A 23,743-nucleotide genomic window follows, 5' to 3' on the forward strand; every position below is an offset into this window, starting at 1 on the left:
CAAAATCCAGTTTAGTAAAAAGTACTGGCTTACTTGAACAGGGTGTGCTTGCAAGATTGCAATATCCTGATCTACTAACAAAAGGATTTGCATTAATCAGCTCCACAGTGAGTAGGGTAGTCTTTTGTGAACATGGCGGCAGCAACTCCAGATTTATCGTCTTCCAGAAACTCGGCATCTTCTGCCTTGCTGTCTGCAGCAGCCTGAACCTGTTCTCCTGCCTTGACATCTTCAGGAAGATGGACAGGGCCTTCTGCCTGCCCCCCCAGGTATGTGGGAGTGCTGTACTTCATAAGAATAGTCTTAAACTGTGCCAAGGGTGCATTCGTGCGAACTCCCATAGGATCAAAGTGGGTTCTGCTTACTCTGTATCCAGCTTCAGAGAGATAGTTTAAGAACTTATTTAACCTGAAAAAAACCCAAACATTTAAAAAGGAGTTAATGCTAATAAGGCCGATTCAATATAAGTTATGTATCAGTTGTCATAGTAATCTAAGACTGGAACTTAAATGAAAACCTTACTTTGGCATGTTCATTCCTTTAATACTGTGTCTGTGGATATTGTAGTAAAATGCAGGATGCTCAGCACTGTTCTCAGATTTTTGTCGCTTAGCTGCATTTCGAATCACTTCATCGCTTTTTCTTTTTCCTGGACCACAAAAAATGCCAGTGAAACCAGTTGAGTATTCAGTGAGGCCACGAAAATTGCCAGTGAAGCCAAAGACAGTACATACAAAAAAAGCCACACAGCAACTACAGTTTTGTGTTTGCTTTTATAACCTAATATTTTGCAGAGTTAAAATCTAGCCTGAATTTAATTAACATGCCATTTTCAGTAATAAAAAGTGAAATCAAGAAGGCTTCATGGAGTATTTAGTGTTCTGATTTTACCAGTGAATACAATTCTGGATGAAGGTAAAGTAAAATCAGTAGTCAGTGGGAAAATAAATCCTGACTACCAATATTGTTAAATATAAAAAAATACATGAACACTAGGTTGGCTTAGCCATCACTTAAACTATAGTTTAATTTGAAACTGCTAGAGTGACACCAAAATGATCAACTTACCATGTACCAAGTAGGATTCTGCAGAAGTATTTGGTGTTTTAATATATACGCCACATTCTTCTAGAATACAATTAAAAGTCAAAATTAATTCTACTGTAAGACAGTAAAATGGCAAAATGCCTTGGTTAAATAAACAGAAAGAAAGAATACCACATTCTGGCCTAAAGAAGGAAATGTAGCAAGAAGCATACATATGGGTAACTAACTTTTACTTACAAACTCAGTAACTTGTGTTTAGAGGAGATATTAAAAATACAATTTCATTTAACAGTGGAACAGCATTCCCGTACAGAAAGCCATTTCTTTTGGCACACTGATTTGCAATCCCTGTGGGGTTGGCAGAGCATGACACCTGCAGCCCTCTCTTCCTAACAGCACATGCTCTCAGGCTGGGATTGGGGTACACCAAAGAACTACCAGATGCTTAGTATTTCCATCTCCTTCAAGGAACATGCTGGATTTCATGGCAGTCACCCTGCCTGCATTATCTTCAGTTGGTTTAGGACCTGTCATACTGATTAAAGATGTCTAAATCCAGCACTCTGCCTCTGACAGCCCCTACTCTTTTTGCAGCACCAAAGACCATCTGACAAGAGCTGACAAGTCCCACACTGCATTCCAAGCAACAAACATTTTCTTGACCTTTTAATGAATACACTGCTGTTAGTAGTCAAAGAGCAATATCTCTCTAAATCACCACAAAGTCAGTCCTTTTTGTGAACTGTCTGCCATTTTTCTTACCTTGTTTGTTCTCATCATAAAGACTATGGATAGAAAAATGTTTTAAAGTTGTACAGTCTGCTTCACAAACTAATGTCTTCAAAAGTGGCTGAGCTTCATCCAAACCATACTGGACAGCCTCAAACAGCATTCTCCTGAGGAATCCAGTGTTAAAGAGGGCTCCTGACCTATGAAATACAAGACAAGTGAAAAGTTAAGACTTCTTAATGAAAGCAAAAATGTTGCTCTAAAAATCTCTTGCCCAAATTGATCAGCAACTGTATTACCGCAATGTGCTGTATCAGGCCGACTGTGTTCTTAACTTAGCGATATTGAATTGCTTTGTTTCCAGTGACAGTAACATTGGTCTTGTGTTAAAAAATCAAGATCTCAACAATGGTAATTTTATTTCCACCACTGACTTGCCCTACTATGTTGAGAAAGTTATTTAACCCTGTTGTGGTTTAACCCCAGCCAGCAACTGAGCACCACACAGCCGCTCACTCCCCACCCCCCCCACCCCCCCCCCAGTGGGATGGGGGAGAAAATCGGGAAAAGAAGTAAAACTCATGGGTTGAGATAAAAGCAGTTTAATAGAACAGAAAAGAAGAAACTAATAATGATAGCACTAATAAAATGACAACAGTAATAATAAAAGGATTAGAATATATAAATGATGCACAATGCAATTCCTCACCACCCGCTGACTGACACCCAGTCAGTCCCCGAGCGGTGATCCCCCCCGCCCCCAGTTTATATACTAGATGTGACGTCACATGGTATGGAATATCCCTTTGGCCACTTTGGGTCAGCTGCCCTGGCTGTGTCCCCTCCCAACTTCTTGTGCCTCCCCAGCTTTCTCACTAGCTGGGCATGAGGAGCTGAAAAATCCTTGACTTTAGACTAAACACTATTTAGCAACAACTGAAAACATCAGTGTTATCAACATTCTTCTCATATCTAACTCAAAAACACAGCACTGTACCAGCTACTAGGAAGACAATTAACTCTATCCCAGCGGAAACAGGGACAAACCCCCAGAAGAAAGGTACTGTCAATTGTCAACCATTTCTAACACTGCTTTGAAAAAGCTTAAACAGAAGTCTTAAAAGACTTAACAAAAGGATTTATTCTTGTTTCTCACAAGAGAAAATTTTAAGTATTAGTTATGAAGCAGTGTATTATTTACTACCACCAGCACATACAAGGATTTACTAAATAAATTCTCCACAAGTGTCAAGTAATAAACTGTTGCTTAATATTTGGCAACTAGAGGAACACACAGCCAGGTTCTCCTGTGCAGGACATATTATGTAAGTTGCACTGAATCTGAAGTTTAAAGCAAATTTCTTATTATTTATTAACTGGCTTGAAGTCTATGATAACAAAAGCAAAACCTGAATACCCTACTAAATTCAAATCAATTCAATGTTTCCTGGATTCCTCCTGATTGCTATAGCACCTTTTGTAGTGCTAAAATATCCAGAAGACTTGCATTTTTATTGTGTGACGGAAGAGCTGTCCTCTGGAGGTTCTTCCAACCCAAATTAATTCTCCAGTTCTGGTACTGTGTTCCGTACTTACCAGAGTGGACCAAGAACTACTGCTGTCTTCCCAGGCATACTGCCGTGACAATCACAAGGGAGCTGCTGATAAGGGTTTTCTACAACAGAAAAACAGGATTTAAGTTGTTTTGGAATAGTCAGCAATGCCTGCTTTACTGGAGAGAGATGACATAGACAGAAGTAGTAGCTTACTTCAGTGGAGGTAGTTGGAAGGGCAAGCAACAGCAGAAATGTGACACCGTTCTCAATTCTGCCAAGTAGTAGTGCTTATGAGAATTTAGTGATTGATGACGTGATCTTTAATCATTGTTAAAACATTGAAGGAAAAAAAAACAACTAAAAAGCCACATAATTCCTATGCTTCTTGGCAGAATTCAAGTAACAAGGAAATTGTTAGCCTTCCTACACTTATATAAGTAGCTGTCCAGGTTAACAGTAAATAACAAAAAAATTTTCAGAGATCAGCCAATTACATCTAGAAAATATAGCCCACCTACAAGTTTCCTAAGCTGTAAGCCAGCTCGCTTGCAAGTAAGGCATTAAGTAAACAATTCATTTACTAATTAAGATCTCTACCGTAACACTGTAGTCATCAGTTACTCACTTCTGTTCTTAAAACTTTTATCTAAGTTTTTTTAATCTTTTTAAACAAGCTCATTGCATGCTCCTGCACCTGACTTTGAGCAGGGTAGTCAAAGACACCACCAGTTAGTAGTTAGATATGCAAGAATCGCTAACTTTGAAACAAGGTTTTTCCTTTTATATTCATTCAAACTACCATCTGGCTAGTAGCTACCTCTTCGCTTAATTTTTGTCTCCTACCTCTGCTAGCTTGTGTATAGAGACAGCCCACAAACAGTCAACTTTTAACCTAGAGGCTGCCTTCATTTACCACCAAGTGTTAGATGAATTACAGGAATGTTGCATACCTTTCCTACCACACCCGCTGACATACTTCCATAAGGCATGGATACTGCCCAAGGCCAGGCAGAATACACCCTCATCTGATAGGAAAGTGATACTGCTTAGTCCACTACATTTTAAGGTAACTGAAATGAACAGTAGAAAAGCAATCTGACACTGAAATCTATCAAGCTGCCACTGTATGGAGGAACCGAATGGTAGCCAAGACTGCCCCACTTTTCATGCCCTTCACTGAAAAGACAGATCCATAGGTGTATCAGGCATCCTGGCAGCTTCAGCAGCTACAGCTAGCTGGAATATGTCCTGTCTAGAAACAAATCCAGTACATTTACAGCAAAATCCATACAGACAACTAATCTAGCCCACTACCAGAAAGCATGGTACCTTCTCCACCTCATACAATACACTTGTTACATTAAAGAGAATTATTACTTTACTAAAGGGATGTAGATACAAACAAGGCCTAAACAAATACAAAATGGAGAAACAGGAATCGGACCTTCTAGAAAGTACAAAGGAAAAGCCATTTACCTTCTACCATATTACCCTCTTTCTGAAAAATTCTCTCTTCGCACCATTGGCAATGGATGAGGTATCTTATTTTCTTTGCTGAATCATCCGCAGGGGATGGCCCCCTTAAAACTCTGACCACTACTAGAACAAAATGTTCTAGAGCTACTGCAAGTAAAACTTCAATGCCTTTGTTACAGCGAGCTGCAGCTCTATGAAGGAAGAACAAACACAAAACCACATTGTACTGAAATCAGCAGACTAAGATTGCCATGGACACCTGAACCTTCTGGAAGATTCTTGAGCTCATCCACTTTCTAGAAAAGAGATACTAAAGATCCAAGAAAGTAATCAGGATAAAGTGTTGTTTCTCAGGTGCCTAGTTTTGTCTACTGCCTGTAAAGCTATGCAAATCTTGTTTTACCTCTTTTTATCACGTCTAGAAATATTGGTCTGTCACCTGCATCATCTTTCTATCCCAAAACCTACCTATTGCCAGGATATTGCAACAAAAAGTATAAACAAACTAAATGAAAATCCAAGAAAGCAGAAATGTAGAGGGACACACGTGATGGTAAATCATTGAATGTTGACTAATAAGGACTGTGGGAAGGTAAGTGAGCAGTTCCTGAATATAAGCTTTGAGAAGGAAGAAGAAATCTTTAGGGAGTTGGAGCATGTAACCCAGAACACAATTAAAACTTTGCTTGAGCAGCATGTCTGTATCTGAGAATATTCTGCAAGGAGCAACTTCACATATGCAGGGTGAAAGAGAAGTAAAATCTAAACATATTCAGGTCAGTATTTGCGCTCTGGTGTTCTGAAAGACCTCTGTGCACTTAATTTTCCTCCCAGTCTTTCCCGAGCAGTTAGTTGTCCCATCCTCTTGCCTGTACCTTTTTTCCCCCTAATTAGGGACCAGGTTTTATGTCTTCATTTATTTAACTGACTGAATTTACTGAGAGTATCTACATGCAAATGAGTAATTTCACAAGTTAGTAATTACGTGTATCTTTTTAAGCTCGAGCACAAGGATCTGAAGTGAACATCAGTTTCTACTGAATCAAGTCTAACTGTAATGCTTAGCTAGAAGCCATTCAAGCAGCTTAATATTGACAAAGTCCTATGCAGCACTAAAATGACAAAATTGACAGAGGAATAAAAGAGTTTGCAGATAGGAAAGTCTGGGTATTACTTTTTCTATTACTGTCTCTCCCCAGCACCAAGAAAACTCCCCACCATCCCAAACTCCTACCCTATTTATGCATTTTCACCTTGCCCAGTCTTTTAGTTTAAAATTTACATTATCCCGTAGCAGCACACATAAAATATGAAACAATAATTTTGTATCAAGTAGTCTGGCTTTTAGAATTAGGGAATTCTGGAAACTGAACATGTACAACCTACAGCAGCAGTCTCAAGTTTTTTATTGCTAATGATTTTCTAGTTCTTTTTTTACCATAATTTGAGCTGATTTAGCAGTACCTTGTCACAGCAGCAATTACTATTCTGGCTGCCAGTTCCTTGTAGTACTCAGTTCTGACAATATTACATCCATAATGACGCAGGGCAACGTGTTGAGCCTTTGCATACAGAGAACTGATGTCTGTGGACGTGAGTGACACAATTCCAAGATTTCTCACATTTCTAAAGGCAGAATCCAGATAATTCACAGAAGTTCCGAAGGGATCCAAATGGCTGAAGAGAAAGGAAATACCACTGAGTATCTATAAATGCTCAAGAGTTTAGCTTCAAACTGAGGAAAACACAATTTTATAATCTTCACCTATGGTCATATTTAAAACAAAAGGGGAAACGGGACTAAAATTTACAGCACACCTCTCATGAATTACTGTGGAATACTTGCAAGAGCCAGGGAAGCACTGTGCTGGAAAATACACATCATCACAAAGCCAGCAAGTACTTTTTTTTGCATCCTGACTGACTGACTAATTCAAGTTATAAGAATATTGGCCTGATGCTTACGTTCCTCCTTAAAACAAAGGGAAACTTCTAAAAACAAAAATATCTTCAAATGTATGCATTCCAGTTTACGTACTAAATAATTAGCCTAATTTTCAACCTGAATACCTGCTGCTTAGATCTGGATGTTAATCAATAAAAAAAATCTGATCACTTATTTTGATGTCTGTATATGTTTAGAATGTATGCATCTATAAACCCAACTTGGAAGAATTAGCTTACTTTAATTGAAAATTAATATGCTGCAAAATCAATTAAAACAAGAGGTGCAATAAAGTCCTACACAACAAGATGCAAAGGTATGAATTTTAAACTAATTAAAAGATTTAAGAAGAAAAAAAAAAAAAAGACTGATTTGACATTTCTCTATCAAAAGTTTGGCTTAAAATTTTCATATACATTTGTAGTCCATTCTGGATGTCAGAAGGGCTTAATATTTTTCCAGCGATCTCTAAAACATTTAACATTAAAGTCTGTTCCCACACAATTTCTGGGACAATAGAATTACATTTAAAATACCAAGTGACTGTTGGTTATTTCTTTCATTCCAACTTCCCCCAATAATCATATACTGGGAGATAGGGTGGGGTGTGTCATTATCAAACTAGAAAATTGTTAACAGAAACATTCAACACTTACATAAAATCAAATGATCTCAAATGCATTATAACATTGGCATCCATTTTTGTCACCTCAATGGTGTCACTATTTTCTCCTCCATCTCCCATAGCTTCATCATAGTCTTGTTCCTTAGTGTGCAGTTTCACCTTCATTTTGTTTAAATGGCAGTTTTCCTGAATCATTGTCACAGAATTTTCATTACAATCATTAATTGTAACCTTCACAGAACTTCTGAGATGCTTTGCCCATTGTAATCCCATTATACCTAAGGAAAGACAGAATTGTAACTCCGTGACAGAATAAGGAGTTGGTTTCCAAGTCGCTGAACTCGCTAAGAAAAAAATTCATCCTTTTAAATGCTTATAATACAGAAGTATGTGTGATGCAAATTTTGTCACGTTCCTGCAAAAACGTGTTGGTGACCTTCTGCCTCAGCACAGAGTGACAATGGGCTATGTAAAGGAACAGTCTGCTTGTCACCTTCTTATATGATAACTGGGGCTATAGACCAAAAGATTTTTCTAGCAGGCTGGACCCCCAATCTGCAGGAAAGCCCCTTGGCTTGTTCAACACTCCAGTGTAGCAGACAGACTCCTGTGACAAACCACCGTAAAACATAAACTTGAGAATAGGTACTGCGAAGATTTTTAGGCTGCCTCCAAGTGTTTATTGCTGACTTCTGTAGTAAAGTCTATGGCTACATTGTAGAAGTGAGGACAGGATGCACTTGTGAAGTCTGGCCAAGTTCAGAATGGTGATAAATTCATTATAAAGAATTTCAATGCAAAATATTAAGCAGTTACTGCTGTTCTCAACTACGACCTTAAGTTTGCAGTAGCTGGCTGATAATGAGGCAGCAATCCAGATCTCTTCAGATTTTTGTTCCAAATGGTTAATAGACATTGATATAACTACATTTAGTTCATGTTCAGAATTTTTTTAATCAATTAAGAGATGATTCTGATAAAGAAGCTTGGATTCATCACCATTTTTAAACTCCAGGTTGATTTTACAGCTGAATTCCACAGCCTCTTGTGACTAAAAGAGATCTGTGACTTGGATGCAAGTTTAGGAAGATGCCATTTCATGGACATTAAGGCAACTGATTGTAAAGGAGACCACTAAACTTTAGTATTATTTACAGTCTTTTCAAAAGGCCTAACACCAGGCTCTTGATGGCTGGTTTTTTTATATGGAAGCTAATGACTGCCTGCCTAAGGAAGAAAATTATTGTGTATCTCACATTATTTTTCAATATGCGTTGTCAGTTACAACTGATTTCTGCATCTTCATACTATTGGGTATTAGCCAAAAGATTAAAGATATTGACTTTACCAGTGGCACCGAAAGCATCCAAACATTCTATCGGTTTACGTTCCTCAGCTAGAACAGCTAGTGCGCAGAATATCAATTGCCTTGAAAATAAAAAAGAATGGTCATAGTAAGTAAGTTGAGAAAATATTTTTCCTTCCTTTTCCTTATTTATTTCCCTTGAACATAATACTAGAACATTTAAGCTAAACTCTACCTTTTACACAGAAGAATTGTAAATCAAAAACCTCAGCTATCTTTAAAAGTTTAATTCTACAGCAGGATATTTATAAGGCAAGATCCTGAATCAACTTACTGGAAGAAGTGGCTAGCATTCAAAAGTAAATAGTGTTTTTCTTACTATCCTAGCACAATCTGGTACTACCCTACTAATGACTGTGTTTAAGAAGATGTCAGAAGTTACTGTAGAGCAATGAAATTCCACTCTGTTGAGGAACAGCCTTGTTCTTTTAGACATGGCCATAAGCTTAGTTGCAGTGGCCTTCTTCAGAGACATGCCTTAGCGTTCACAGATGTATGAGTGTCCTGTCCTGGTTTCAGCTGGGATAGAGTTGATTGTCTTCTTGGTAGCTGGTATGGTGCTGTTTTTGAGTTCAGTATGCGAAGAATGTTGGTAACACTGATGTTTTCAGTTGTTGCTAAGTAATGTTTAGTCTAAAGTCAAGGGCTTTCCAGCTTCTCATGCCCAGCCAGCAAGAAGGCTGGAGGGGCACAAGAAGTTGGGAGGAGACACAGCCAGGGCAGCTGACCCAAAGTGGCCAAAGGGATATTCCATACCACGTGATGTCATGCCCAGTATATAAACTGGGGGGAGTGGGGGGATCACTGCTCAGGGACTAACGGGGCCTTGGTCAGCAGGTGGTGAGCAATTGCATTGTGCATCACCTGTATATTCCAATCCTTTTATTCTACTATTGTCATTTTATTAGCGTTACCATTATCATTATTAGTTTCTTCTTTTCTGTTCTATTAAACTGCTTTTATCTCAACCCATGAGTTTTACTTCTTTTCCTGATTTTCTCCCCCATTCCACTGGGTGGTGGGGAGAAGTGAGTGAGCGGCTGCGTGGTGCTTAGTTGCTGGCTGGGGTTAAACCATGACACTGAGCTAACTTTAAACCCGGAAGCTCAAATACTAACAGCACTGAGAACATGAGGGGTCAGCACGGGCTGAAGTGCAGTCCCGTGCATTGGTGTCAATGCTTGCACCTTTAAGTTGTCGTGTAGACACCATTCATGACTCTCCTTAAAAAAAGACCATGTTTCTTCCTTCATTGTTTTAAATGCAATAATGAGAAGACACTTGAGAGAATCTGAGTCCCAAGAGAAAAAGGCCTAGAATATGAAAACTGTGAATTACAGGTATGCTGCTGTTCAGTTAGAGGAGAGAGAGCAGTGACTATGCATAGTATCTTGTGGAGATTCACAGAAAACCATTTTAAGTGTATACAATGAAGTTAGTTTCCAAGTGTGCTCCTTTCAAATCATGTTCTCCACAAACTACTCATTACAGAAAAATACCTAATTGCTTCAGAAATGACAGTATTTCCCATAGTGTTCTTGGGTTTAAATATTATTTGTCAAGACGAGTTTTCTGATGGAAAACTATTTCTCCCACCCTGTGAACAGAAGTTTCACAGGGTTTGATTTTCAAAATGTGAGAGTATTTTTCACTACAAACTCACCACCCCTCTGGCGCATCCTCCTACTCTCTGTTCTCTTACCTGTTGAGTTTCATTTTAGGATTAAAATAGGAATCTGTTTTCTGAGGTGTGGAGTAGTTGGGAAGAACCTGAACATCTGTGGCCGACTCTTTCAGCACTTCATGAGAAGACTTGGGAGCAGGAACTAAAAGAAAGTAATTGCAGGGGAAGGAAAGAGTTAGTGGGAATTTAAATTAACGTTAGCACGTTTGATAAATTAAACTGAAAATTTGCTTCCATATAGCAAGAAGTCTGGGTTATGCTGTAATCCAACTAGCACATGGATCAGTTAACAAATATGTGGGGGAAAAAAAAAGCAGGCAACAATTTATCTTCTAGTCCTAACAGTGGCAGATAAGGATCAAGCTCTACCACAATTTTCATCCCATAAAGCACCACATTTGTTTCTCAGTTGCACTCCTATGTATCCACTCAAATTTAAGAAAGCAAGCCCCTGAGCCTGACACTTAGCACATTTGTTTCACATATTTGAACATAATATATTGCTAATTAATTAAAACCCTATTAACATAGTCCTGAATGTATATAATGAACTGCAAAAATCCTCAAAATCCTGGATCTAATCTCTGTAAGTTATCAAACAGCTTCATGAAATGTGTAAAGACAGTACAAGCATGGGGACAACTTCAGCACTTAAGCTTTTTATAAAGTAAAAGTTTGGCAAAACAAGCTTTCCGATTTGACATGCTGTCATTCCTGAGCAATTTATCCCCAGTCTATAACAGTAGCAAAATTTACCCAGGAACAACCAGAAAAGATCTGTTAGCTATCAAGTTGATACCTTTCAGTGCTCAGCCTGCCTATCTCTCAGTGCTTTCAAATACACAGACTACGTATCTGTGAACAGCTCTACCACGCACTCCATGTTGATAGCTCCCAAGTGTTGCTGAAGCACCTACAAAACATGAAATACCTAACCTCTGGATTTCTCCCCTCCCTGTGAGGAAAAATAGCCACATGCATTTTGTTAAAAAAATGACAAATAGGCCATTCTTTACTTACAGCTCTGAAGAGAACCATACAGAGATTAATGTATTTCACAACACAAACTCTATTTAAGTTATAGGTATGGAATATGGTATGGATGGTACTAATATCACTTCTCAGACATGCAAACTGATGCCCGAACTCTAACCTACTATTCCTAAACCACATATTAGTAACAGAAAGAAGGGTGATCCTCATAGCTCCCAAGATCATCTTTACTATATTGTATCTAGATAAAAACCAGACATCTACACAGAGACAGTGTCTTGGTTTTGGCTGGGATAGAGTTGATTTTCTGTCCAGTAGCTGCTATAGTGTTATGTTTGGGATTTAGGATGACAAGAATGTTGACAACACACTGATATTTTCAGTTGTTGCTAAATAGTGTTTTGTCCTGGTTTCAGCTGGGATAGAGTTGATTGTCTTCCTGGTAGCTGGTATGGTGCTGTTTTTGAGTTCAGTATGTGAAGAATGTTGGTAACACTGATGTTTTCAGTTGTTGCTAAGTAATGTTTAGTCTAAAGTCAAGGGCTTTCCAGCTTCTCATGCCCAGCCAGCAAGAAGGCTGGAGGGGCACAAGAAGTTGGGAGGGGACACAGCCAGGGCAGCTGACCCAAAGTGGCCAAAGGGATATTCCATACCATGTGATGTCATGCCCAGTATATAAACTGGGGGGAGTGGGGGGATCACTGCTCAGGGACTAACGGGGCCTTGGTCAGCAGGTGGTGAGCAATTGCATTGTGCATCACTTGTATATTCCAATCCTTTTATTCTACTATTGTCATTTTATTAGTGTTACCATTATCATTATTAGTTTCTTCTTTTCTGTTCTATTAAACTGCTTTTATCTCAACCCATGAGTTTTACTTCTTTTCCTGATCTTCTCCCCCATTCCACTGGGTGGTGGGGGGAAGTGAGTGAGTGGCTGCGAGGTGCTTAGTTGCTGGCTGGGGTTAAACCACAACATGTTTAAACTAAGTCAAGGATTTTTCAGCTCCTCATGCCCAGCCAGCAAGAAGGCTGGAGGGGCACACGAAGTTGGGAAGGGACACAGTCAGGGCAGCTGACCCAAACTGGCCAAAGGGGTATTCCATATCATGGGACGTCATGCCCAGTATATAAACTAGGGGGAGTTGGCCTGGGGGGATTGCTGCTTGTGAACTAACTGGGCATCAGTCAGCAAGTGGTGAGCAATTGCATTGTGCATCACTTGTTTTGTATATTCCAATCCTTTTATTATTACTATTGTCATTTTATTATTGTTACTGTTATCATTATTAGTTTCTTCCTTTCTGTTCCATTAAACTGTTCTTATCTCAACCCACATGTTTTACTTTTTTTCTGATTCTCTCCCCGATCCCAGTGGGTGGGGGGGAAGCGAGTGAGTGGCTGTGTGGTGCTTAGTTGCTGGCTGGGGTTAAACCACGACACAGAGAAAAAGCAATCAGACTAATTTTCAACATTTACAGTCTGGGCTGTAGTAAAAAAACCTCAATTTTTACACACCAGCTAATCGATTATGTGCTTTTTACTTAAGCGCTGTAGAGAATAGACAACTTGCAAAAATAAAGGAAATAAAATTAATTTTCAAAATTTAGTATTCTAGTTATTTAGAAAGTTTTCAATTTAGTTTATCCAAGTTTAGAAACAAAAGTCTAATTCTGGAGAAAGTCAGGTAGGATTGTAATTTACCAAAGAAGTATTGACACCTCTATCACAACTCTTCGGGACTGAAAAAACCCATCATCTTGATTTGTGAACCCATGCTGATGCATTTTGAATAAAAAGCAAAGGATTTTTATATTGCAGAAGGATTTGCTCCAGACTGTTTTAAGAAGAAAGACAGCAAAATACAGAGGCATGAAATGCTCTGTACAGATTTTGTTTTATGGATGCCATGTCGCCCATTCTTTTGGAGACACAGAAGCCTGTATTTACAACATTAAATTAATTGTAAAGGGAGTATTATTTATCAATAAGAACAGAGTAACTGGTCAATGCAGAGACTAAATCAGAACACTGCTACACCTTTGAGGAAAAAAACCAGTTCTGAAATAATAAGGGCAGATTTCTCATTAGTAAAGCTAAATCTGTTTCAGAATTTTTCTCATGTCTCTCACCCACGTATCATAGTTATTGCATATGCTACATAGTATAAAAAGATTCAATGTTTTATGTAAGAACCTACTTGTAATAAACCTTGATTCAGTTTCTCCTTTATTCACATGACGATTAATATGACCTATCATGTCAGTTCTTCGTGTGATAGTTGCTGAACAGATGATACAATGGTAATGGGCTCCCATCTTTGAAAATGTCTGTAAAATATGCATAGTTTCAGAATACATAAACATGGTTAAAGTAGAACTATACCTGAACACAGGCATATGAAGAAGTCATCTGTCTGCTACCTCTAACACATACAAAATATTTTGAATCTACAGCCACTGGGACTGTAAATAATCATACCCACAGAGCCAGCACAGCACAGCTATCCTGCCACAGCACCACTACCAGTTAAACTCTACCAATACTCTATACACTCAGCACACAGGGAAGGAACTGAGAAGCATCCATCCATCACCTGGCCTAATGAACCCTTCATCTCTTCCACATAAAGCTGCTGTTTACTCCAGTGTGACAGTGTTTTATACAATCCAGGCAGCTACCCGCCAAAATAACAGAGAGATACATCTACTTATATTCTGGACCAATAAGCTTTTGGTATCCCACCCCGAATAGCAAGACATATTATGTGACTAAAGCAGATCACAAAAGTTCCCCTAAATCACCCATTTCCCCCACTTGGTAGGGTAACAAATATTTCTGTGATTCAGCATTTTTACCTGGTCTCCAATGAGGTTTGGTTTTACTGGATGACAAGGTAAGTGACAGATGCACATTCTGTACCCTGGAACACAAATTCTTGTCACATCACAGTACAGTAAGTAAACAGAATATATATGTCCTGTATCACATGGTCTCATTTAAGATTCCCAAATATTGCCGCAAGACAGCACTAAGAGAACATCACCAATTATTTGGTACATTCACCCCCTGCACAGGGAAATTTATCAGCTAATTATACATTTTAAATTTTAAAATGTACAAAAATTACATACAGGTAATTCATTTTAATAAGTCTGTTAGCATCCTACAAAGCTACATCAAGTCTTCAGGCTATACAGTATATATTTTTCAAAAGTACTTGTGAGTATTTTACAGAAGTATTGTTACCTGGCTAAAAGACTTGTGTGAAGACTCCTATAAAACTTATGTTCCACAGTTTAAAGAAAAACAAAAACAAGACACCTGCTAATGCATGCAAAACCAGAACTCCAGTCAGATAATTTTTCATTTAACTTTAATCTTGTCTATCTTCTAATTAGTCATTTTATTTCCCACAAACCCATACACCTAGTTCTTTAAAAGACACATACTGCTCACTTTCTTTTCCTTCTTTAACTTCTTGTAGGGATTTTAATGCATCTTACAAACAGATAACAGAGTCCGTAAAAACCAGATAAGGCTACTAAATATTGATACTAAATAAATACTTTAAATATCTATCTGAAACCATGGAATCTTTATGATGAGCCAAAAATGACTGCGCACACTTGTGCATGTCTGATTATTAACAATATTACCAAAACTTTTATTAAATTGTCATGATATATGTATTTTAAATTTTACAGTAATTTTCATCACATGCCAAGCAATTGCTTTTTTCTAAATGAGAAAATGCACAACCGTAACTATTTTGGCATGTAGAAGAAAACGGAGCTATTTTACATCGCAGGTCAAAATTCACTAGGTCAAAATATAGTTCTAATTCAGAGCTGGTAACAAGATGCTGGTAACAAGATGCTGGTAACAAGATGCTGGTAACAAGATGCTGGTAACAAGAGGAATTTAAAAAGATGAAACACAGAACAATGTCCTACATGTCCAAAATTTCTTATTGTATTTACTATTCAAATGATTGCCATTACCTTCAAATGCAACAGACACTTTCCAGTGCAAATTCTGAAGGTGACGATGGAGTTTATGACTATAGCAAGCTTTGAATTTCTCCTCAGGACACAACGGACAAGGCTTCTTTTCATCTGAAAATACAAATAACCATGAAGTACGAGAAACACATGAAATGTAGTTGCCACTCATGTTAATAGAGATGCATGCTAAGAGAAAAAAGAATGAAGGTACTATTAATGGGAATTAAAAGATAAATTCCCCAGGGTATATTCTATTGCAGGCATACACAAACTGAAAATTTATCGATTGCCTCTTTCTACTCCATAGAAGAATACAGACAAGAACCACTATTACTCTAAAGATCATTAACTTCTACAACCTTTAAGTTTTGTTTTCTAATATGTTTTACTCCAGCAACATGAGGCTAATACAACTTCTGAAGACTACTGCAGAATTTTATAGATGAAGGCTACAGACTTGCAATGTTTCAAAAAAAACCCCACAAAAACCAACCCAATTGAAGAGGTTAAAACAAATATCTGTCTTTCCTCCTCCTGAATCTTTTAGATAAAACAAGCACCTGGTATCTTTTTAAGCTGCAAAAAAGATAACGTACTCTATATTAAAAACAATTTTTCTTCTTGGAAATCCTGCATAAGGGACAAAAAAGCAAAGGCAAGTTATCTGACATCAAAGGTGTTGAAGCACTTGAAGTACTAACCTAAATAAAAACTAGCTATTGGGAGACATACATTGTAGAGCTGTACACAGGAATTATGCATCAGAATACACATACATCTGCTGCTGGGTCTTAAGACTACTGAATGTCAAACAACCCCCATGCAGAATTTAGCAGAAAAGCTTCTATGTGTTAGAATAGTACAGGATGAATACTGAAACATGCCACACAACACGGGCCATCTGTAATAATAACTATGTATCGTAGGCTTGCACAACAGTAAAATTCCTTTTTTATGACTTTTTTATGAGTGGGTTACTATGTCCATGCAGAGTCCCATGCCACTGAAGCCAACAGAGACACCCTACAGCTCACGAAATAAATCACCAGTGTTCTCTACTGTTGATGAGCCTCTTTTATTGAATTATGATTTACTGAGTATCAAATACACAAGGCGATGGTAATAAATACAAGTCAGTCCATTAACACACATGGCAGAAAAATGCTACATCCATGGCAGAAGAAAAAAAATTACTATGAGAATAGGCAAGGGAATAATGAGTTTCTTGTAACTACCATGGATTTACATATAACTTGGCTCAGCAACAGCTACAAGTACCAGACTTATGAGATACGATCCATCTCCTCATTAAAAATGGAACAAATGCTCTATATAAGTTTTTGGCATATTTGTTAGTAAAATTAAAGAGTCATAGAGGTAGGCTATTATTTCCATCAGTGGCCACTCTAAAAGATTATTAAGGCACAAGAGCCATATGATGCAGTCTATGTGGACCCTGATCTTTCTCTTCCATCTGTGAATAAGAACTAGTTTCAGTTGCAAGGGCTGCCACTACCAGCACTAAATACATACATGTAATCAGAGAAAAACTAAAAGTTGTCATAAAACCACTTCAGAGTCTTAAAAGCAATCCTCCAATATACATCTGGATCAGAAATGAATACAGAGCAGGGGGAAAAAAAAATTCCAAAATAGAACACACATTTATTTAAACTGATATTTAGACACTGCAAAGACAACAATTGGGTTCCATGTTTTCATGGCACTTGAAGTAAAATAAAAATGAGACTAAACTGCTGATGTATAGCTAAAATTAACATTTTGCTGATCCATGCACACTGCCAATGTTAGAAATGCTACAATGCAGAGGAAAAAGATGGAAAGGAATCATTAAGACCTTGAATTTACTGAAGGAAGTACAACATTTGATAAGCAAGGCAAGAAATCATAAACCTATTTTTTGTGAAACCCTCAGTCTCCAATCATTATAAATACATGTAGTGTATTAAAAATAAAAACTAAGAAAAAATGTAAATACCTGTAACATGAAGATCTGTGGTCTCAGATACTGCCATGGTAAACTCACCTTCTTTCAGGTCAGCTAGTTTCTCTAGATCAGCAAGATGTCTTTGAATTGAAATATGTTTCTCTGGAAAGCAGAGATATTTAGAAGATAAACATTGTCACTTAAAAAATTGGTTGTAGTTTACTGCTGTTTTTCTATGCATCATTTCAAATCTAACACTATTAGAGAATCACTATAATACCAACTGGAATACCTGTCTGTATCTGTTAACTTCCAAGGTAGAAGGAATGACTGCAAAATTAATCCCCAGAATGGTTCTTTAATAAGATCCAATTATTCCCATATATTTCTACTTGCTTTTTAATGCTGACACACATCAAATCTCTCAAACTGGAAAGACCTTCAGTTGAAAAAACAAGCTGCAAAGATCAAGTCACATTCCATTTACTCCTGAATTTACTGCTTGGCATCATTAGTGAATGCAAATCATGCACAAAGCAGTATAAAAACATCCTATGAACTGTCTGGCAAAACTAAAATATCAGCTAGAAGTGGACCAATTGTCAATAACAATTATTCACTGTATAGCCAGGATATATTAAAATTCTACCACCCTCCCCCTCAGGAGGCTGTTTAACCTTTAAATTTACCTCCTGATTTTTCAACTTATCAGTCAATGAATGGGAGCAGAGGAGAATTTACTAAAAACAAGAGAATTCGCTTCTCCAATAAATGAGCTTTATTGGTTTCAGCACACAGAACATCCCAGTATACAGTTACACTGATTCTGTAGCGATTTTAAACCTTTATGATGTTTTTACAAGATTAGTCTTCAGGTTTTCTTATGTAAAACAAAGATGGCAATTGATAAATGTGCTCAAGATACAGAGGTGAGTTTTAAAGCTAGGGTTAAAAGCAATTCCTAGCTTTTAGTTTCTGCACTTAGTAAGGGGAAAATGGCATCTCTTTTAAAGAGATTTCCAAAGACTTAGGAAAATATTTTGTTCAGATGCATGGGAAGAAGTATCCACACCTATCGGATGTATGGAAAATGAGATTTCACACATTCCTTTTAGCTTTCTTCCCCACTATATCTACTTTTTCTCTTCCTTAACTCAAGCACACAACACAAATATTCGTAAGAGTTTATTAGCAAACCTCTTGGATAATCAGATGATACATCCAAAATGTTGCTATCAGATTCCCTTGTGGATTCTTCCTCCGTTCCTTTTCCTTCAGTTTCCAATTCTGACTCAGTAACTTTCACATCCAGGTTGTTGCTTTTCTCTTTTCCAGGGACAACCACACCATCTTAACAAAATCAAACAAACAAAAAAACCAGTAAAAGTGTTGTTGATATAATCAAATTATACAAAGACATTAATTTCTTTCCAATAATTTGGTGCTTCTAATAGGCAAAAATTACTACAAGTGTGAAGGACAAAATAAACGTATAAACAGTATGTTTAGAGATTATCACTCATCCTTGGAAACCACTGTGAAATAATGCCATCCTGGACAGACATAACTGTTTGCCCATCTGTATCATCAGATGTTTAAAGTTAATAAAATAATATTTACATGTTACTTTCTGGGAAAATGCAGTGCTATCAAGTCAAAGCAGGCAAGGAAGAGTCCAAATACTCATAACAATATACTAGCGGCTAAAAAAATTTGGAAACCAAAGTTTAGAACTTGTATTGGGTTTGTGTGGCAAGGTTTTGGTAGCGGGAGAGGGGGGTTACAGGGGTGGCTTCTGTAAGAAGCTGCTGGAAGCTTCCTCTATGTCTAACAGAGCCAACGCCAGCCAGCTCTAAGACGGACCCGCTGCCAGCCAAGGCAGAGCCCATCAGCGATAGCACCTCTGTGGTAACAGATTTAGGAAGGGAAAAAAGTTGTGGTGGGCACAGAAACTGCAGCTGGAGAGAGGAGTGAGAACATGTAAGAGGAACAACCCTGCAGACCCCCAGGTCAGTGAAGAAGGAGGGGGAGGAGGTGCTCCAGGCGCTGGAGCAGAGATTCCCCTGCAGCCCATGGAGGACCCCACACCAGAGCAGGTGGGTTCCCGAAGGAGGCTGTGATCCCATGGGAACCCCGTGCTGGAGCAGGCTCCTGGCAGGACCTGCGGATCTGTGGAGAGAGGAGCCCACAGAGCAGGTTTTCTGGCAGGACTTGTGACCCCATGGGGGACCCACGCTGGAGCAGTGTGCTCCTGAAGGACTGCATGCCGTGGAAGGGACCCACGCTGGAGCAGTTCGGGAAGAACTGCAGCCTGTGGGAAGGACCCACGTTGGAGAAGTTCGTGGAGGACTGTCTCCTGTGGGAGGGACCCCACGATGGAGCAGGGGAAGAGTGTGATGAGTCCTGCCCCTGAAGAGGATGAAGTGGGAGGGATAATGCGTGATGAACTGACCATAAACCCCATTCCCTGTCCCTCTAGCTGCTGGGGGCGGAGGGGTAGGTAGAGAATCCGGGAGTGAAGCTGGGCCTGGGAAGAAGGGAGGGGTTGAAGGAAAGTGTTTTGAGATTTGGGTTTATTTCTCATTACCCTACTCTGGTTGACTGACAATAAATTTAAGTTAATTTTCCCCAAGCTGAGTCTGTTTTGCCCATGACTGTAATTGGTGAGTGATGTCTCCCTGTCCTTATCTCAACCCAGGAGCCCTTTGTTTGTATTTTCTCTCCCCTGTCCAGCTGAGGAGGGGGGAGTGATAGAATGGCTTTGGTGGGCACCTGGCATTCCAGCCAGGGTCAACCCACCACAGAACTGTTCATGACTAGTTGAACAATGTGAAAAAAGGAGGGGAGTAAGGAAGGAATTTGCTATCATCAGGGGCCATGATGAGTGTTAAGTGCTGGGGCCATGATGAGTGTTAAGTGCTGGGGCCATCAGCATTTGCAAATGAATAACTTCTCTGAGGTAGGCCTACTCAAGAATTTCAAAAAGTACTTAGGAGGCTGAGTGATTGGGCAATAAAATGACAAAAAACAGTCAAGTAGTGGACTTGGGGAAAAAACCCTGATTTTTATTTCACATATGAATGCATGGACTCTGAGCTGAGCATCACCAGTCAGGACTACTACCTTGCAATTTTAAAATACAGTTTTGACAAAAGGAAGAGGTATAAATCCTAAGAAGTGGTGGATCCCTCTCCCCACCAACTGACATTAGGAACTGCTAGGACAGGATGCAGAAAGCCATGCTCAGCCTGCATACTGAAGTGTATTGCCCCTGATCCCCCAAGCTTCAAAGGGACAGGTAGAACTAGAAAAGTTTCAAAAAAGGCTGACACTAACAAAGCTATGGCATTGTTTCTTAGCTATTCAGAAGCAACAGAGCAGGCTATGACTTTTCAGCCTGGATAGGACAGATATCTGTAAGATCATGAGATGCAGAGAGAGCACACAAGTAAACCACTCACTGTCTATTCCAACACAAAAACTGGGATGCACCACATGGAGGTATCAGCTGACAATTCAGAGCAGAAGAATGTTCTCTACATGACCTACTGCTAATGCTGCAGACCTCCCTACCACAGGCTGCTGCGGATGCTGCAAGTCTATGACTGCCAGTCTACAAGTGCCAAAGTGAGTATTTTATGGAAGAGAAATCCACTATAGGATTTTAAATATAAAACCATGACCTTGGCTCAAGAAAATAAGGAGTAACAAACCGGTTTGTATTTTAAGATATTTCTGGAGCACGCATTAATGGATGGCTGCTCTGTTCTGCTAGTCTTCCCTAATCATCTACTCCTGGCCACTGGTGAAGACAGAGTAAGTGCTGGAAGGATCTTATAGCAGTTCTTACAATTCCCCTGGGGTTTTCTGTTTGTTTGCTTTTAAACACTGCAGTTGCATACAAATCTTTGCTATTATAAAAAAAAAACAACGACCAAAACCAGAAAGAGGAATACCTCAAGACAGGGGTTAGAGAAATTGTTCAGAAAGGCAGAAGCATAGAGTAAAATTATTCTGCCTACCTTAAAATATATCAAGACCAGCACTGCTACTCAGAGAGCACTCCTGTATTTCTCACAGATCTATTGTTAAGCTGACAGCTTACCTGAGACAGACTGGTATTTCCTGCCTACTTCTCAATTAAGAAGTTGCAAGATGCCTGGTGATAGTTTCTATATGCTTTATTAATAGAAAGACAGCAAGAAAATGAAGTAAAAGGATTTGTGGTAAGAAATTTGTAAGAACAATGACTTATGACTACCAGTGCTGAGAAAAACTGAAAACAGTTAGAAAAATGCGTAGTGAGAGCATAGGAGTGACCAAAGTCCACCACAGTTGGACTGTCTGCATCTTCAGAGCAAGTGTATAGGTTAAAATGGTTGAAAAATAGAGTATGCATATATGTACATATAGTTTGTATATATATCCATGAAGAGAGGTAAACTTGCACACTAAATGATTAAGAAAAGCAGGCTGCGACCGAAGGAAGATTGCACGATTTTTAAAATGCATGTCCAGAACCACTGACTATGCACAAACATAATAATGCATCAAAAAGCCTAAACTATACTTTTTTTTTTATTAGAAGAATCAGTTCACTTCAACTGTAAGTCTGCAGTAGCAAATGACTGGCATCAATACCACATTTGGTGCAGCTGGAAAACTGGCACAACCAGTTTAAACAGATTTGACAGAAAATACTGAGGAGAAAACGTTTGGGGAAGAGACGGCATGGCACTCATTGCATCCCCATCTGTGGTGGTGCAGACCCCGTTGGTTCACATTGCCAACACTGGGTTCTTGTTTTGGCTACAAGTGCAGCAAGGTGGGACAATCTGGTACTTTCTTCTCCTGGTTATGGTACAGCGAGTTAGGACTACTAGGCACTCCCTAACTGTTCCTGAACCTCCTGCTGCCTGGATTGTGGCACATCCTGGAAGGTGGCAGAAGTACGAGACAAGAATTGTGGCCAGAATAGAAATATACTGACCAAAGTCATCATCTCGCAATCCTGAGACCCTTTGAGCTCTCCGGCATTGCAGCAGGCTGAGACCCAGTATCTCCCTCTGAGCTGTGATGCCTCTCAGGAGATTTTGCAAGGATTTCAAAGATCATCCACTGATAGATGTCGATGAAGGAGAATAGCGAGTAATTTAATTCACTACAATTAGATTTCACGAAGTTTCAAAGATCACTTACTACCAATAATTTACTACAATTGCAAAGAGAGAAAAATCTTCATCACAGGTTAACCTCTATATCTGCGTGTGTGTGATTCGATTTAGGAAACTTTGTAGCGTGGATTATAGCACACCTTATTAAATCACTCGGGTAGCCGGCTGATGATTAAGTATTGTTAAAAATCATATAACCTAATCTTGTTATTTACCGCAACAGTGCTGATAAATCTTAAACTGGTGCTGCCTCAAAGCTGCGCAGGATCCCAAACCCCTCACTCACGACAATCTGGCATAGCTGGCAGGATCCTACATCAGGACCCGCGCCGCCATCCCACCTCCCGCAGGCCCGGGTTTGTAACGCCACCTTCGGGAGCAGAGTTCGAAATAATCATAAAAGATCATCGCCCACACCACCACATAAACCTCATTAGATTTAAAGGGAGAAAAAGCTCCCGGTTTCGCTCTTTCAAAGCTCCCCGAGCACGGAGGGAAGCGCCGAGGCTCAGCCCCCGGGCCGGGCCGCCGCGGGGAGCACGTGTGGCCTCACCGCCCGCCCCGCACCGGCCCAATTCTACTCAAAGTCAGTAAAACGGGGAAAACCGGGCTTCGTTCACCTCGCAGGGGTTTCATGGCGCAGGTGGAGGAAGAAAGGAGACGGCACGAGTGCGGCCCCAGGCGCCCAGCTATAAACTCAACCCCCCACCGGGGTTCTCTCAAGGCTCCTCTCCCTCCCGCGCCTCCGCATGGCGCCCGCCTTTCCTCAGCACCCCCCGGGCACGGCACGGCACGGCGGGGCGGCGCACACCCGGGAAGTGGGGCAGCGGCCGGGCGCCGCTTCTCTCAGAGGGGGACGGAGAGCCCGGCTCCCCCCGCACGGCCCGCTCACGCTCGCTCTCCCCCCCCCAGCCCAGCCCAGCCCTCCCCTCACTGAGCGCTGCTGTCTCCCCGCCGCCTTCGGGGTTCTCCTCATCGTCGTCCTCCCGCTCCGGCTGCCTCCGCTCGGGGGACAGCCGCGCCAGCGAGGCCTCCGCAGCCTCCTCCGCTGCCATCTTCTCCAGGGACAGCCCGGCAGCGGGCGAAAGCAAGAGAGTCGAGGCAGAGGGACGTGCCGCCCTACCCACACGCCTCTTATTTGGGAGCGGGGCGGTGCTGAGGGGAAGGTGGGCGGGGAGGCACAGCGGCGGCCC

General features: G+C 40.0%; 1 protein-coding gene across 2 annotated transcripts; it reads right to left on the reverse strand.

The window, feature by feature from the left end:
- TRMT1L (tRNA methyltransferase 1L) lies at positions 1-23,727 on the reverse strand. 2 transcript variants are annotated; one of them, XM_075038687.1, is made up of 16 exons: positions 23,485-23,727; positions 18,574-18,726; positions 17,476-17,538; positions 15,426-15,539; positions 14,280-14,344; positions 13,622-13,751; positions 10,447-10,570; positions 8,727-8,806; positions 7,410-7,656; positions 6,273-6,485; positions 4,809-4,999; positions 3,373-3,451; positions 1,810-1,976; positions 1,069-1,128; positions 523-649; positions 1-408 (listed from the first exon to the last, which is right to left on the reverse strand). In XM_075038687.1, exons 1-16 carry the CDS (start codon positions 23,603-23,605, stop codon positions 93-95), a joined length of 2,250 nt encoding a protein of 749 aa, XP_074894788.1. In that variant the 5' UTR covers positions 23,606-23,727; the 3' UTR covers positions 1-92. The 2 variants fall into 2 exon arrangements, with proteins under 2 accessions (XP_074894788.1, XP_074894787.1); XM_075038686.1 differs by having other exon boundaries at positions 17,428-17,538.
- Between the last annotated feature and the right edge of the window lie 16 nt (positions 23,728-23,743).

Source organism: Buteo buteo, chromosome 10 (genome assembly GCF_964188355.1).
Source record: "Buteo buteo chromosome 10, bButBut1.hap1.1, whole genome shotgun sequence".
NCBI lineage: Eukaryota > Metazoa > Chordata > Aves > Accipitriformes > Accipitridae > Buteo > Buteo buteo.

Coding starts and splice junctions, on each gene's coding strand:
- TRMT1L (XM_075038686.1), bottom strand. CDS start 23,605: ATGGCAGCGGAGGAGGCTGCGGAGGCCTCGCTGGCGCGGCTGTCCCCC. Junction 15,540..17,427: donor CACAGATCTTCATGTTACAG/GTATTTACATTT, acceptor TTGTATTTTCAG/ATGAAAAGAAGCCTTGTCCG. Junction 7,657..8,726: donor GGATGCTTTCGGTGCCACTG/GTAAAGTCAATA, acceptor GTCTTTCCTTAG/GTATAATGGGATTACAATGG.